This window comes from Numida meleagris, chromosome Z (assembly GCF_002078875.1).
Source record: "Numida meleagris isolate 19003 breed g44 Domestic line chromosome Z, NumMel1.0, whole genome shotgun sequence".
Lineage (NCBI taxonomy): Eukaryota > Metazoa > Chordata > Aves > Galliformes > Numididae > Numida > Numida meleagris.
In genome coordinates, this window is record NC_034438.1 from 31,485,363 (window position 1) to 31,501,282 (window position 15,920).

Below are 15,920 nucleotides of genomic sequence, written 5' to 3' on the forward strand. Positions count from 1 at the left end.
ACCTGGACAACACCCTCAGTCACGTGGTCCAATTTTTAAGTGGTCCTGTGTAGAGCCAGGAATTGGACTCATTATGGATCATTATGGCTCTCCTCCAACTAGGGATATTCTATGATTCTATGACTACTGTTCTCTACCTCCCTAAAACCAGGCTTTGCAACAAAAGTGGAAATGATCCATATTGTTGAGATTTTGAGCTAATAAGACATGATAATGTTTAGAGTATTTTTAAGTGGCTGACAGTTGTAGGGGAACCACAGCTAGTCTGAAGAGTAACAGTACAGAGAGTACAATCAACAGCAGAGGAATAAGGGAATAAGCATAGCAGCTGGCTTTTTTTGAAAGATGACTACCAGATGAGCAATGCCTGGTGATGCAGGAAAGTAGTAGTTCCTGTGTTCTGACTGGCTCAGGGAAGAACTGTCTGAAGGACATCTGTAATGATACAGACATAAAAATGATTCTGAAGAGAAAAAGTAGAAGTAGACAGTGAAATGCTACAGAACCAGCATGCTCTGAAGAAAAAATTACACTGACTCTTTCCAAAGTATTACTGCAAAATCACAAGCCAATGGTTAATCAGCCCAGAAGTTATTCAGGTCACATCTTTATTCCCAACCCTGCATCCTAGAAGGATTCAAGCATGCAGTTCCTTGCAATGTGGACTGATGACATTTAAAATCTCCCAGAGAGTAAGACAAAAACACTGCTATTGAGAATAAAAATGCTGACTTTTGAGAACATAAGCATGAAAGACATTCAATCAGATAACAAAATAAAATTATGTTTGAAGTAAAAGTTTACCACAAGTATATTTACTGTTGCTTACTTGTTTCTCTGATATTGAGATGGGTACTGGAGTACCTGGTGGAACTGCTGGTGGAGGTGGTTCTTCAACAGGACCTCTTGCAATTACCAGTTTCACCCGATTTCCACACTGCCTCAGAACTTGTGCCACCTGTTCACTGCTCATTCCAGTCAAGTCAGTATCACCAATTTTCAAGATGTGGTCTCCGCTACACAATCTCCCATGCTGGATGGAAAAAATAAATAATGAAGTAACCACCCTGCAATTTCTCCCATAAATAATAAAATGAGGGAATGACTACATGGCTTTAGTAACTTTTAATACATATGAACCAGAGATTTTTTGAATACCAAATCAACATCCTGATAGCATGGTAAAAGACAAGTGTGTTACCTAATGGCACACTAATTTTACTAGAAATTTCTCCAAAAATATCTAGGACATTCTTTATTTAAGCAGACAATCACCTAAGTGTGAAAAAAAAAGCACATAGTTATGGCTACCACCTGCTAATATGTAACAGTTGGTAGTTTAGAGAAATCCAGGTTCCATTTCCAAACACAGCATAAAAAGGCATACTCAGCTTTAAGATTCTATTTAAAAAACAGCACTCCGAATTAATCAAAACTTAAAATAAAATATACTTCCCTCTTAGTGTGATCCAGTTAGTTACATTGCTTTACACTTCTATTTATTTAGGTTTGTTCTTCTATTTAACTAATAACAATGCTTCACAGGAATTTAGCCCATAGGGAAGTATAGAAGACAAACTGATCTCTTTGCTCAGGGGCAAGCTCAAAATGGGCTCTGATAACCACTTTCACTTCATTTGAACCGCCCAACCAGAATCAAAGGTAGCTACATAGCCTACGTTCTAAAGCAGACCCATGAAGATAGATGCCTGCTCTAACCCTATGTAAGCTCAATGGGGAGATGTAGAATCATCATTCCTTTTACCTCCACGTGCAGAGCAGGCAAAATGTTTACTGCTTCCTTGGACTACAACTGGTATATTCACGAAAGAATTAGAGGTCTAAATGCAAGAGCACCAAACCTACAGCAAGTGTGAAAAAGTGATCTGGAGCCTAATCCAACTTTTATATTCAAATGCACAAATTCCTTGCACCAGATAAACCTTTACTAAGGATAAGTTTCACCATGTGCTCTCTCCTTCCTACGCTTAGAAGTAAAAAGCTAGCATTAGTTAGTATGAGTATAAAAGTAAAGAGAAACTTCACACTGTACTGAATGAGAAATAGAAAGGTTGGTTGAATTTACCTGATCAGCTACCCCTCCTGGGAGGATGGTTTTAACAATCACTCCTGTTGACTTTCCACCAACTATCCCAAATCCCAAACCTGAGCCATCATTCACCAACTCTATGGTCTCCACATGCTGCCAGTGAACCTTAAAGAAATAAACATTAAATTTGCAAATGATAAAAATAAGGACTTATGTATTAACACTCACAAACATTTTCTCTTATTTCTCAAGTATGTTTTCAAATAAAGAAAGGTAGGAGGAAGGGTAGTGAATAGAATAGAACAGTTTAGTTCAGTTGGAAGGGACCTACAAAGACCATCTAGTCCAACAGAAAAAAAAAGTTAAAACATATTAATGTGAGCATTATCCAAACGTGTCATAAACACTAACAATCACAGGGCATCAAGCATCTCACTAAGAAGTCTGTTCCGGGGTTTGACTACTCCCATGATAACGAATTTTTTCTGATGCCCAGTGTGAACCTCCCACAGCACAGCTTTGTGCCTTGGCCACACATCCCGTCATCAGTTAAGTGAGTTGTCATCAGTTAAGTAGGTCTAGCCTCTCATGAACTTGATTGCTGAAAGAATTTATAAAACAATCTATGATTGTCCACCTCCTTGTCAGTGAGAAAAAATATACTACTGCTTCTAGGAAACTTCACGGAACTGGAAGATAAAACCTTCAAATATGTGCTTGTCCAAACCGGGAATCAAAACACATTAGAAAGTATAAACCCCATTTAAATGCTAAGACTAAACACAGCAGTAGATATTGCAAGTTATGTATTAACAGAATTTCTCCCTGATTTCAGGGTTCTCTGATGTCAGCAGCACTGCAATGAAATAACTCTGATTGTAGGCTTCATTTTGTGGCAGAAGTATAACTGTTCTGAAAGACAAACGGTAGTTCACACCGCACAGTACTGAACAGATGACTGAAATGTTCATGGTATTGTTTAGTATAAGAACCAATCGCATCATAAACTCATCTAAAATTTAAAACCACAGCTGGTGTTCCATCAGGAAGGACCTCAAAAATAAAGTGTTATTTTGGAATAAATCAAGATACTGCAAATATAAAGCCATGTGGTACTTGTTTAGTATCCACAGTCTTAACATAAGCCAAAGATAACAAAGCAAATCCCAAACAAAAAAGAAGGCTTCAAGAAAAGCTACTTTTCACAAGCAATTGGAAACAAAAGGAAATGACTAGAAAAAACATGCATAACAAAAAGAATGAATGAGTTGTGGCAGGTTTAAAAGAACAATTTTCAAGAGGCAGAAAATGTTTGGGAAATACAGAGGAAAAAGAACAAAAAGAAAGAACTATGCAACAGGGATACTGCAAGACAGCAGGCCTTTCCTGTGTGCTGACAAGAAAGGGTTATCTGATCTGCAATATCTCTGCACACATAAGGAAATAATTCTGAAATTTTGTCACCAAATGTTTTATGCTAATGGTTAAAATAAACTAAGATAGTTGATAGACCACTCCATATACCTCCAATTACACACTGCCTTAAAGAAGACTCAAGACAACTGAACAGTGAGATCCAATGATATAACCCTGGGGGGAAGCAAAAATGTGTCAGCCATTCCATGAGGAAGATACTAGGAAGGGAGAGGCATAGCATTACTGTGTTTTTGAGCTATCTTCTCTTCACCTAGATGTGTAAAAGCTTTCAAAAGCAGCAGAGCTGATTTCTGTCCGTCCTAAAGTGTGTCCCTACCTATGGCATTTTGATAGCTTCCTCTGTTGCTTTATTGGAGACCCACTGCTATAACAGAACTGAGCTGGTTGTGCAGATCAGAATGCAATTCCACAGAAATTTCTTTTTGCCCACACAGAAGGGAAGAGAGAAGAAGAGATCTTGTTTACTGCTATCTTAAAACAGAACTTTATACAGGAATGTAAGTATGCTCTATTTGCAATGATGGAGATACAGGTCGGCAGATGGAAAGAAGGAATATGGCCAACATCAAGAACACCACAGCAAGGCTAAGTATTTTCTACTCTTTGCATGGGACAAAGTAACAAAGATATCCAGAAGAAAAATCTACAGATGAAAAAATATACAAACAAGTTACAATAAAAAATCCCAAAATATTAGATGACCTAAGTACATACATGCCCAGAACTGAATACACAGACATTTGGGGTATACTCACCGGGTTGGAATGGGCTGAAACTGTGCTAGCAGCAGATGGAGACCGGGAAATTACAGGACTGATGAGCTGAGGGAAATTGCCTCTGGCCACAACTAACTGGACATTATCTTTTGCTTTCTGTAGGATGCTGATAGCCTGTTGATGTGTAATTGTCTGATCAAGGGCTTGTCCATTAATAGCAAGGATTTGATCTGCTTCCTTCAATTTTCCATCTCTGTCACGTATGCATCAACAGGGAAGGGGGTGAAAAACCAACCAAACAAGAAAAATCAAAAAAGTGTTGCCACAGTAATTATAATATTTTGACAATTTTCCAGTATTTTTAATATCCTCTTCTCTATTTCAACTACTTTTTAATCTTTCCCTGCAGTTCTGCTGAAAGGAGCTGATGTAGCACCCTGGTGATTGCTTCCTTTGAAGCTAATCCTTCTGCCACTCTCCCCTGGCTGCTACCCCCTAGCTAGCTTTCTTCTCCCTGTACCCCCATCCGAGACTAAGCGTATTAGATCTCAGTCACTCCCAAACATAGCCTGGGAACTTACGTTTATTCTCAACTTTGAGCCTCTTGCTTAACAGACCAACTGCTCTACTTTGTTCAGTACACCCATTCTGAATATTCATCAAACCATGGACCGGAACACACTTCCATCAAGATGGTATGGAAACTAGTTTTGTTTTGTACAAACAGAAAAAAAGGGGAAGGGGGGTGCACAGAGAAAAACTGAAATAAAATGATAGAACAGATCCCTTTTAAATGAGAAAAAAAAAGACTTGAATACATTATAGTATAATTCTTCACTTTCTGACAAAGGAATCACTACTGTAAAACTACACACTGAGCCCTTCCCCAGACCTACCTCAAAAGAACTGTATGAACCCTAGAAATACAAGCTAACGTCTGCCTCCTTCACTGCTTCTATTTGTTCCACTACAAATCAGAAGAAACACTGGCCATGTCTTTAGTGTCTTAAAGTGGCAGTGCTTCACAAAACAAAGGGCAGTACTAAGAACAAGAAACTATATTACACCAGCTTCTATACAACAAGTACTCAACAACATTCACAAAAAACACCATTTAGCTTTAACACATAATATTTTACTTGTGAACTTAAACTATTTGTCAGAGTGCTCTGGAATATTCAGTATTACCAGGACCTTTCTGACCTATGAGTCTATGACAACTATTGAATAGTTCTCTTCTTGCCAGTACATCAGGCAGGACTTGTTTCAGGGACAAAGGTCTCTCAACTCCTCTGTACCAGATGAGGAGTAAAAGCAAATGCCACTTGAAAAGGTGGGAGGGGAAATGCAGAAAAGGAGGATTTAGGCAAATAAAAAAATACTGTAAGGACATATAGCAACAAAATGATACATCCATCTCCTACAACACACAAACTGTAACGCAAAGCAGATCTAACCAGCAAATTAGCAGAGAAGGGATATAGGGTGTTGCAGAACAACACCCTAGTCTGCAATGAACTAGTATTGCTGACATTCACCAATAAGTTTGTTTGCTTCCTAGAACTGTTCTTACAGCAGAAATCCTTTTCTTTCAACACCGCTTGCAGAACCAGGATTAACGTCTAAAGCACACTATCTACAAGCTATCATTATTGGTGAGTTTCTTGTAGCACCAGCTGAGTACTTCTTTTTAAGAGCCTGAAGATGACAGGTAAAAGTTTCTTGACTTAAAAGCTGGATTTCTTACACCTGCATAGTGGGGTATACTTCACAAACAGTCTTACCAATTGCAATGGGTTTTTTTAGCACTAAGTTATTTTTCAGCCAAGGATGGTAATACCTGTATTTCAGTTTTAAAAGCCATGATAAGAACTGTAGCCCTCCTGATGAAAGGGAGATACTATAAGCAAACAATGAAGAAACTACATCTGAGTAAAATTCAAGCACAAATCATACACTGTGTTATTCCAGAATTACAAAAACTGCAGTAGTGAGTAATGCTAGGCTGCAAGGCTCAAAATGCAAGTGAAACACATGCTCGTACGACAAATACACCAGCAATAACACAATTCAACTGTAGTGTGACATTAACACTTATCACAGTAAAATATTTCAGTTGTCATCTTACCTATGTGCCACACTTCCCTCCTGGATTTCTTGCACAAATATTCCTAGTTCTCCTCTGTTTTCACTCTTGAGTCCCACAACACTGAAGCCCAGGCCACCACTCAGAGGCTTAGTAAGCTCAATTGTCTCAACGGGACGACCCTGCTCAGCAAAAGAAATAAAAGGGTACAGATATTAAAAATGTCAAAGAGCAGAACTAATGTGGCAAACAACTTGTTAAATGAATTCTCAATTTGATTGCTACAGCTGGACAAGGCTATATAAAGCTAGTAACTGAGACACAGTTCTTCAGTTCTGGAATCTATCATATTAGAAAGGTAACAATTATAAAAGATTTGAGAGACAGAAGAGGAAAAATCAGTTCAATACAGAGTTCAGGCTCAACAGTGACAAAACCAGGATATACAGACCTACACAGGACAACTTTGATGCAGGACAAGAAATAAGAGGATGGAACTCAAAGAAAAAGTAGAACCATGCAAAAGGCTTTCGAGGACAACAGCAGAAGACTTCCCACATCCAGCTCTTTCAAAGCTTAATTAGAAAAATGCCAGAACAGATGCACAGCCATTCTCAGCCACAACCGCTGAAGTGACCATACACAACTTTTGCCTACCACAGAATCGCAGTAAGATTACAGAACAACACACAGCAAGGTCAAAAAGGGATTTTTCATCTCATTTCCAATGACACAGAAGAACTAGCTTTCATTAGTTATGTACACAGGAACACGCTCCATCAAAGTGTATCCTGTGTACATGCATCAGCCCTACAATGAGCACAGAAAGGCAACAGCTATCAGATCTGTGAGTGTCAAACTGCCCAGCTTAAGACAGCATCAGCAGGAACAATGTCAAGGCTACTCTTCCAATACTGCTTTCTCATTTACCAGTTGCTTTTCACATTAAAAGGTTATCTTTCGGGTTTTTTTTTTGTTTGTCTGTTTTTTTATAGCAAGTATGATATTGTTTATCACATTTCAAGATTAGTAGAAGATATGATTACCTGGGACATATTTCTGATCAGCTGCTCGAAGTCATCACTAGAGGATTTCCCATTCATCTGTGGAGTAATGGATCTCACTGATGCTTCCAGCACATTAGCTGGGCTGCCATTCTGCTGAGCCAACAAATACGACTCATTATGCACTAAGGACCCTACATTCACACCATGGTGGAGAAGCTGGGGGAATTCACCAGTGGAATGTACAGAAGGAGTAATATTTCCCTGAAAAAGATTGATAACAACACATTTATGGATACACCAGAGTTCTTCTTACTTATCATAAAGCATCATGACTGGTTAATAGCTTTTAAAAAATATTATAAGTCCCAATTTCTGATTTTAGAAATATGATTTAAAAATAAAAAATATTTTTAATATTTATAGTTGATGTCAAGTTGTGAATTATTAGCTAAAACATTAACGAAGTTGATGAAAATAGCAGGCTGAAGTACTCTAACACTACATTAGTGGTAAACATGTCTGAACAAGCTTTTTCTATGCTGCAAAGTTTTTGGAAAACAAATTGTTCAATTACTTTACAAGAAAAAAAAAGTATGCACATTTTGATGAATGAAAAGAAACCTCATCTACGATGTAGGAAACAATGGTCTGAATGAAATTTCACCAATCTGGGTTTCTCCATCACTACACTCTGAGGCTGCCCCTGTGACACCCCACAAGCTAGAATTACATACAAAAATACTGAGCAACTCTAATGTCACCAGACTGATCTGAAAACCAGTCATATACAGACAGGCCTGACAATACCTTCCTATTACAGCAGAAAATAAGAGAAGTCCCGACCTTGCCCAGACCTTGTAAATAACCTAATTTGATGCAGGTCTCAGCCAGCCAATCTAATGACTGGCTGGGAATGAGGGAACAGAGATACTACTCGATACAAATGCATAAAGCTCAGGAGAAGCCCTCAGTTACCCACTGTTCCACTTGCTTGCTGACTGTCAACAAGGACTGATTTATTCTACATGAGTTTCATGCTTGCCTGGCACACTAATCTCAGTTTAGGACCACGTTACTTTGTCCTCAAGTACTTTTAACAGACTCACAGTACAAACACTCTAGCAGTCTGTACCACAGCAGAGAAAATTGATTCTCCTTCCACAAAGCCTTCTTTTTACATTTCAAATATCAAGAAAAAAAATCTCAATTTGTGAATGTAATCTAAGATGGCTACTGAATTAGTTTCAACTGTTTAAATAGGCTACTGCCTTTAAATTTATCACAGTATTGTCCTCATGGTCTGGTCAGAAAATATCAGTATAATTCTTCACCACAAAATTCCATCTCATCCAGGTGCTTTAGGAAAACGTATCAGAACAAACATCATTTGTTGAAAATCCTACCTGTCTTGAAATTGTCTCAAGTTAGAGAGCAGTACAACGTAACATTGGAAAGGAAAGCCCTCAACAGCACTTAGCCTGCTCTGCCAGAACAAAATGGGAAAGAAGAAAAATAGGATACTTTTGAACTCAAGTGATTTCCTCTGCAGTGACTATGTTCTGTTGACCAAGTTCAGGAGGAACTACTCATGTTACATTTCAAACAAATCAGAATACCTACAAGGTACACACATGCATTTTCTTTAACCCCATACAGTCATTTCAGCAAACCTGTAAGGAACAAATAGCCAAGTTTTGTTTCACAGCAGGTAACAGAATTCAAGAACAGTCCAATCTCCCTTATGTTGTACGTGTGGATATAAAACTAAGAAAGTCTCTTCTATACTGTGTTTTCTCATCTGCTTGAGTCCACACTACAGATTAATTCACCTTCACCTTCCCAATGTCAACCACTTCCATGTATAAAGGCTTTCAACGAATTGTCAATTAACTTGCTTAGTTTTTGCTCTCCTCCACTTTCAAATCTACTAATACATTCTCCTGCCATATTTCTTCCTATACAATTGTGGTGCAATTATTATTTATAAAAATATTTTACACCATTGTAATTAGCATATCTCAAACTATTTCTATTTAAAAAAAAAAATTAAATTGACATAGCAAGATAAAGCAGTTAAATGAGATACAAATTCAAACTGTTTCCTGTAAACTTGAAGGCCACACCCTACAGATATAATATCACAAATTTTAATCAGTCAGGTATATGTTCATTTTCCAAACTGCTGTGCTTATTGCAAAAAATAGCACTAGACTACCAGTCCTGCTGAAAATTATCACCCTCAAATTTTGCTTGGTCAAAGGAATAAAAAGACAACTCATCATCTTGGGGAAAGCAAGCAATGTTAGCCTAAGCAAGGCAACAGCACTGTGTGAACAAAATGATTCTGCTCCATGAAGTGGTGACAGTTCAAAAGCCTCTCCATGGGCCCGTTGGAGACTTTGGGGTGGTGACCTCAAACTATGCAGGCTTCAGCCAGCATGATTAAACCCTGAGGAAAATATATTAAATATTTAGATTTCATTTAGTACTATTCTAAACACACCATTAGTCTGTCTTGGACCCATTTAACATGGCAGAAACTTGAATTTTCACCTGCCAGGATAGCAAGAAGGTAAAGGCTCACTGGTATTATCATCAGTTCTATGAAACCCATGTGTGCATGAAAACCAGCTTTGAACAGAGAGACTAGTCATCTTCCCAGACAAAAGAGGGATTTTTTTTTTTTTGTTACTGCTAAGAGCAAAATTTGAGACTCTATAAGCAAAAAAAAAAAATTAAAAAAATTAAGAAATAGAATAATCATCTATCATCTTTCCATCATCTATCACCTTTCTTGGTCAACCACAGAGGTCTCAGAGGATTAGAGGCTTGCCACTGTGACTCCCATCTACAAGAAGATTCGTAAGGAGGATCCAGGGAACTACAGGCTTGTCAGTCTGACCTCAGTGCCAGATAAGGATATGGAACAGATCATCTTGAGGGAGATTACACAGCACATGCAGGACAACCAGAAAATTAGGCCCAGCCAGCACAGGTTCACAAAAGGCAGGTCCTGCTTGACCAGCCTGATCTCCTTCTATGACTGAGTGACCCACCTGGTGGATGAGTCCACCTAGTCTTCAGCAAAGTCTTTGATACTGGCTCCCACAGTATCCTCCTGGAGAAGTCGGCAGCCCGTGGCTTGGACAGATACACTCTGGTGGGTAAAGAACTGACAGGAAGGCCAGGCCCAGAGAGTGGTGGTGAAGGGAGTAAAATGCAGCAGGCAAATAGCCACGAATGGTGTTCCCCAGGGGTAGGTATTGGGGCTCGGCCTGTTCAATATCTTTACTCGTGACTGGGACATACCCTCAGTAAGTTTGCAGATGACACCAAGCTGGCAGGAAGTGTCAATCTGCCTGGGGGAAGGAAGGCCCTGCAGAAAGATCTGGACAGGCTGGACAGCTGGGCTAGGCAAATGGGATGAAGTTCAACAAGACCATGTGCTGGGTCCTGCACTTTGACCACAACAACCTCAGGCAACGCTACAGGCTTGGGGCAGAGTGGCTGGAAAGTTGTATGGAGGAAACGGACCTGGGGGGTGTTGGTCAATGCTCGGCTGAACGTGAGCCAGCAGTGTGCCCAGGTGGCCAAGAAGACCAATGGCATCCTGGCTTGCATCACAAATAGTGTTGCCAGCAGGAGCAGGGAAGTGATCAACTCCCTGTACTCAGCCCTGGTGAGGCTGCACTTTGAGTACTGTGTTCAGTTTTGGGCCTCTCACTACAAGAAAGATGAGGCCCTGAAGTGCATTCAGACAAGGGAAGTGAAGCTAGTGAAGGGTCTGGAGCACATGTCTTATGAGGAGCAGCTGAAGGAGGTGGGATTGTTTAGTCTGGAGAAGTGAAGGCTTGGGGAGACCTTATACTCTCTACAACTACCTGAAAAGAGGTTGTGGTGAGGTGGGAGTTGGCCTCTTCTCTCATGTAACTAGGAATAGGACTAGAGGGAATGGCCTCAAGTTGTGCCAGGGGAGATTCAGGCTGGACATTAGGAAATACTTCTCCGAGAGAGTGGGCAGGTGCTGGAACAAGGACGTGGTGGAGTCACTGTCCCTGAAGATGTTCAAGAAGCGTTTAGATGCTGTAGTAAAGGACGTGGTTTAGTGGGAAATATTAGTGATAGGTGGATGGTTAGACTGGATGACCTCAGAAGTCTTTTCCAACCTTGGTGATTCCTTGATTCGATGATTCTAATACTAAGGCACAGAAAATCACTGAAGATAAGGAACTGACACTGTGCAGGTGTTTTTTTTTCAAGTGTATCAACAGTAAAAAGAAAATTAAGGAAAATGTAGGTCCCCTACTAAAAGAGGTGGGTGCACTGGTAACGGGACACTGAGAAGGTGGAGATTCTGAAGCTTTCTTTGCTTCAGTCTTTAATGCTAAGACTAGCCCTCAGGAATCCCAGACCCTGGATAAGAGAGAGAGTATGGGAAAAGGAAGATTTTCCATTGGTCAAGGAGGAGCTGATCAGTTACCATCTAGCCAAAAATCAATGCACACAAATCCCTGAGTCCTGATGGGATTCACCCATGTGTGCTGAAGGAGATGGCAGAGGTGATTACTGAACTGCTCTCCATCATCTTTGAAAGGTCTTGGCGAATGGGAGAGGTGCGTGAAGACTGGAGGATAGTCAATGTCACTCCAGTCTTCAAAAAGGGGCAAGAAGGAGGGTCCAGGAAATTACATGCCAGTAATCCCCACCTCTGTCCCTGGAAAGGTGATGCTTTGTTTCCATAGAAAGAATATTGCTTTGTTTTACAATTTGGCTAATGATAGTTGTCTTTGATTGGTTTCCTCCTTGCTGTAATGTCTGCAATGTATGGACATAATGTGGAATAAGAAAAAAGATGGTATGGATAAAATTTCTAAGTATGATAAAACTTACACTATAATCCTGCAGACAGATGCTGAATGTAATGAAATAGTACTTAAATTTGGTATTTTCAAAATGCTTTTAATAAGAAAGAAACTATTCCAGTCATGCCTGTATCTCATCAGCATTTAAAGCAATGTAATCATCATTGCTAGGTCTCTGCTGCCAAAAAAAGAACAAATTCCTGGTTTATCTGCATTTTAGAGTTACTACATGTACCACAAGGATGTATTTCATGCAGTACAACTGTGCTGAGCAGCAAAAAAGTCAGTGAGAGCAAAAAGAAAATCAAAAGCATTGGAGCACAAGTTAGCCCCACAGCAATCCTGTGTGGGAAGTGGTGGGTGAGGACCCGCTGGCAGGCTCGCTGCAGGAGGTTCCTTAGCCACCCCAAATTCCTCTCCAAAGGAGAAGGCAGTATGCACAAAAACACTGCAAGAGCAGCACCAAAACCTCCTCCAAGTCTCCTGCAAAGCAAGCAGCAGCGACACATGAGGAACCCTTCTCCCCAGCAGTGCTTCAAAGCCATTCTGGTACCTGTGCCTTCATCTCCCAGAGAAATGGCTCTGTCCTCAGACGGGTATGAAGCAGACAATAACAATAAAAAATTAAAAAAAAATAAATATGCGAGGAATGTTGCCGAGCCAAAGGATTTTTTGTTCTGGTAGAGAAAGAAGGAGAGAAGGAGGCAGTGGATGAGCAAGAGATTGAAAGGAAAAGAAGTGGCAGATACTGTTTGTCTGTGCTGTCTGTTTTCTTTAATATATTTTATATAGAAAATACTATTGAAAGACTTGGAAAATGCAAAGTATCACAATTTCTGCTTCTCTTTTTTGTCACTCTTTTCCAACATCAAGATTGCTCTTCACAAGCTGAAAACATTCACAGAAGAGCAAGAAATACTAAGAGGGAGAAAAAAATCTCACTGCTTCAGTGCTCTTCAACTCAAGTGAGGGGTGAAGCCAGGAGAGTAACTCTCAATAAAATATTCCTTCAACATTCCTAGATTTTTCCCACTCAAGTTCTTAACTCTGCAGAGACAAATCTGCAGTGTAAATAAATCCTGTTTGCTCATTTAAGGAAAAAAGAAACCTATCTTTAAAGCACCTGCCAATAGGCATCAAAGCATCAGATTTGCTGACTCCAGCATTCTGCCTCACCAATATACAGGTGAAGCAACATACTGCTCAGCCTACACTCCTGCACTGAACAAAAATGCAAACTCAAGAGGCTCTATTTAAGTACACATCAATAATTAAGGAAATTAGTTTCCAATTAACACACAGAAGCTTTAAGGAAATACAAGAGAGCAAATCTGAAGAAACATCTGCATAGAGATACTAATTTCTCAGATCTTCTCTAGGTGTTTAAAAGACCGCTTATCTAGCAAAAAAAATCCTAGGAGGAAGCCTAGCAGTTTAGACTATAAAAACAGCAGTAGCATCCACTGTATTTGAATGCTAGAACTCTGTACTTACATCTTAGGAAAACATGACAGATGTTTACAAAATTGCCAGGTCATTTTCCAGATATGCACAAACAGAAGATGGTTTCACAGTTCTTTATGCCTACCAGGTCAGATATTAGGAAAATTTTCTTAGAAAATGTAGTAAGGCATTGAAACAGGTTGTCCGGAGAAGTGGTGGAGTCACCATCCCTGGAGGTGTTTAAGGAATGTTTGTATGTGGCACCTAGGGACATGGCTTTGCAGCCACGGTGAGGATGGGTCAACGGTTTGACTAGATCATCTTAGTGGTCTTTTCTAACCACAACAATTCTGATTCCAGATGCTGTGCCTCAAGACAGAAATATGTCCTACTCTCAATTTTATGAGACCACCGCAGGCCCAAATCTCTGCTGGGATGCTCACAACGAAACAGTTCAATTTAGAAAGTTAACTGCCATCATTTCTTCTCTGCTCTTATCCTCTCTTTCACACCAATACGTTCCTGACAGAGGGTCTTCTCCTGAGAATTCTGCAATAGTTTTGGACCTCCTTAAAAACTCAAACTAATTACAAACACAACAATTTAACAGACTGTCACTTACAATTTACCTTAACAGACAGACCCTGGTTCAACTTTCAGGATAGCTCATTGTACGTGTGAGAATTTTAGCCATCTTAGTCTGCAGCAGGTACAGACTGCAACAACCGCTCATCGCACTGCTCAGCACTGTTTCATATGCTTTGTCGTTCTCACTAGCTTAGGAGTTCCAAGAGCACAATGCCTTTCCAGCCATAAAAAGAAAACTAAGAAGTGGCCCTGAGCAAAATTGCAGCTTTGAAAACACCAAGAAAGCTAATTTTCTGAAATGACTATTGTATTATTTAATTCTTTGTCTTGTTTCAACATTATTTATAAGCATTTAAATAAAGCAAAGAAGAAACAGACAATCTCAGGTTATACTGCAGGGAAGAAAAAAAATCAGAGAGGAAAAAAAAAAAAGGACACTTTCTAAAGAGATGACCCAAATCTAAGAATGGAAACTTGTAATTTCATGTTCAGGTGTTTATACGAGCATAAATCAAGACATTCACATACAAGTAGTTCTATCAGCTAGACTGGGTATGTGTGCAGGCTACTGAATTTACGACGTAGACAATAAGCCTGTGAGGTTAGGGCTGCAGGTGAAATGATAACTCTTTTTTTTTTTTAATACACATCTGGAATTAACCATGGAATATTGGTAGTGCCTCATTTAGGTGGTTGCATTTAGAAAAACAAGCATCCTTCAACTTCAAAAATAATGTCTATAAGTGAAAATTAATCTGTCTTTTCGGCAAATACATGCTAATGTTTCAGGCACATCTTGTTCTTGGACTGTACGTACCTACAGTCATTATCACAGAATTAACTGTGTATTTTTGGATGACAGCTTCCAAATAACAGAGCCTCAAAGAACCTCTCAAAGAGCTTTTCACCAAGATTTTTTTAAATCTCTCCAAATTTAATAAGTCATCACATATCAAAAAAATGCAAAATTAAAAAAACAACACATAGTCACTGATGGAACTGTAGACACCATATTTGTAAGTGTAAAAAAGCATCAAGATAATCTACAGGAAACTGTAAAGTGCCATGCAGTTGTAGCAGCCTCAGGAACACAAGGACTCCTCTCACCAGATACACTCTAGCCAGGGAAAAGATGCAGCTTTGTGCTTCAACAAGGTCAAAATGCAGAGTCTCCCTCCTTTACTTCAGCATTCATGCATACCAGCCACAAGCACTAAGTGAGCCTTCATGTGGTATGTTTCAGGTGTTCGAATGTTGCACGTTCTGTTCTTACAGAACACAGCACTTCAGAGAGTGACGAGAATACACAATAAGCAAAGAAAAACAGGTTTCTTTTTCTGCCTGCCTCATGCTGTTTAAAGTGTCAAGACTGACCTTAAGACTGCAAAAAGCATTTCTAAGTTGCAGAAGTGGCTGGGCTATACTTACAGAAGAAGGAAGAGCTCTGTGGGTGTTGGCTGTACATGAAAAGCAGGTTATAGGGTTATAACAGTAACAAGTAATGCTCAGCTGGTGGCTGGACTTGATCCTAGAGTTCTTTTCCAACCTTAATGATTCTATGATTCTGTAGCTGCCTGTCTTGCAGGAATCAATAGAAAAACTATTTGCAGAGTAAGACGTATAATTAAAGGCTGTTGATGTGGTCTACCTAGACTTCAGCAAAGCCTTTGACACTGTCTCCCACAGTATTCTCCTGGAGAAACTGGCAGCTCGTGGCTTGGACAGGTACAC

The 15,920-nt window shown here is 39.6% G+C and overlaps 1 protein-coding gene across 11 annotated transcripts in view; it reads right to left on the bottom strand.

Moving 5' to 3' along the window:
• Positions 1 to 15,920, bottom strand: part of MPDZ (multiple PDZ domain crumbs cell polarity complex component) — a 106,412-nt gene that overhangs the window by 79,994 nt on the left and 10,498 nt on the right. For all 11 annotated transcript variants that reach the window (XM_021380073.1, XM_021380069.1, XM_021380066.1 and 8 more), the window contains 5 exons: positions 7,336 to 7,557; positions 6,332 to 6,471; positions 4,243 to 4,456; positions 2,087 to 2,215; positions 830 to 1,033 (listed from right to left, as the gene is read on the bottom strand). In XM_021380073.1, coding sequence (XP_021235748.1) covers positions 830 to 1,033; positions 2,087 to 2,215; positions 4,243 to 4,456; positions 6,332 to 6,471; positions 7,336 to 7,557 — 909 coding nt within the window. The remainder of the gene's footprint in view (positions 1 to 829; positions 1,034 to 2,086; positions 2,216 to 4,242; positions 4,457 to 6,331; positions 6,472 to 7,335; positions 7,558 to 15,920) is intronic.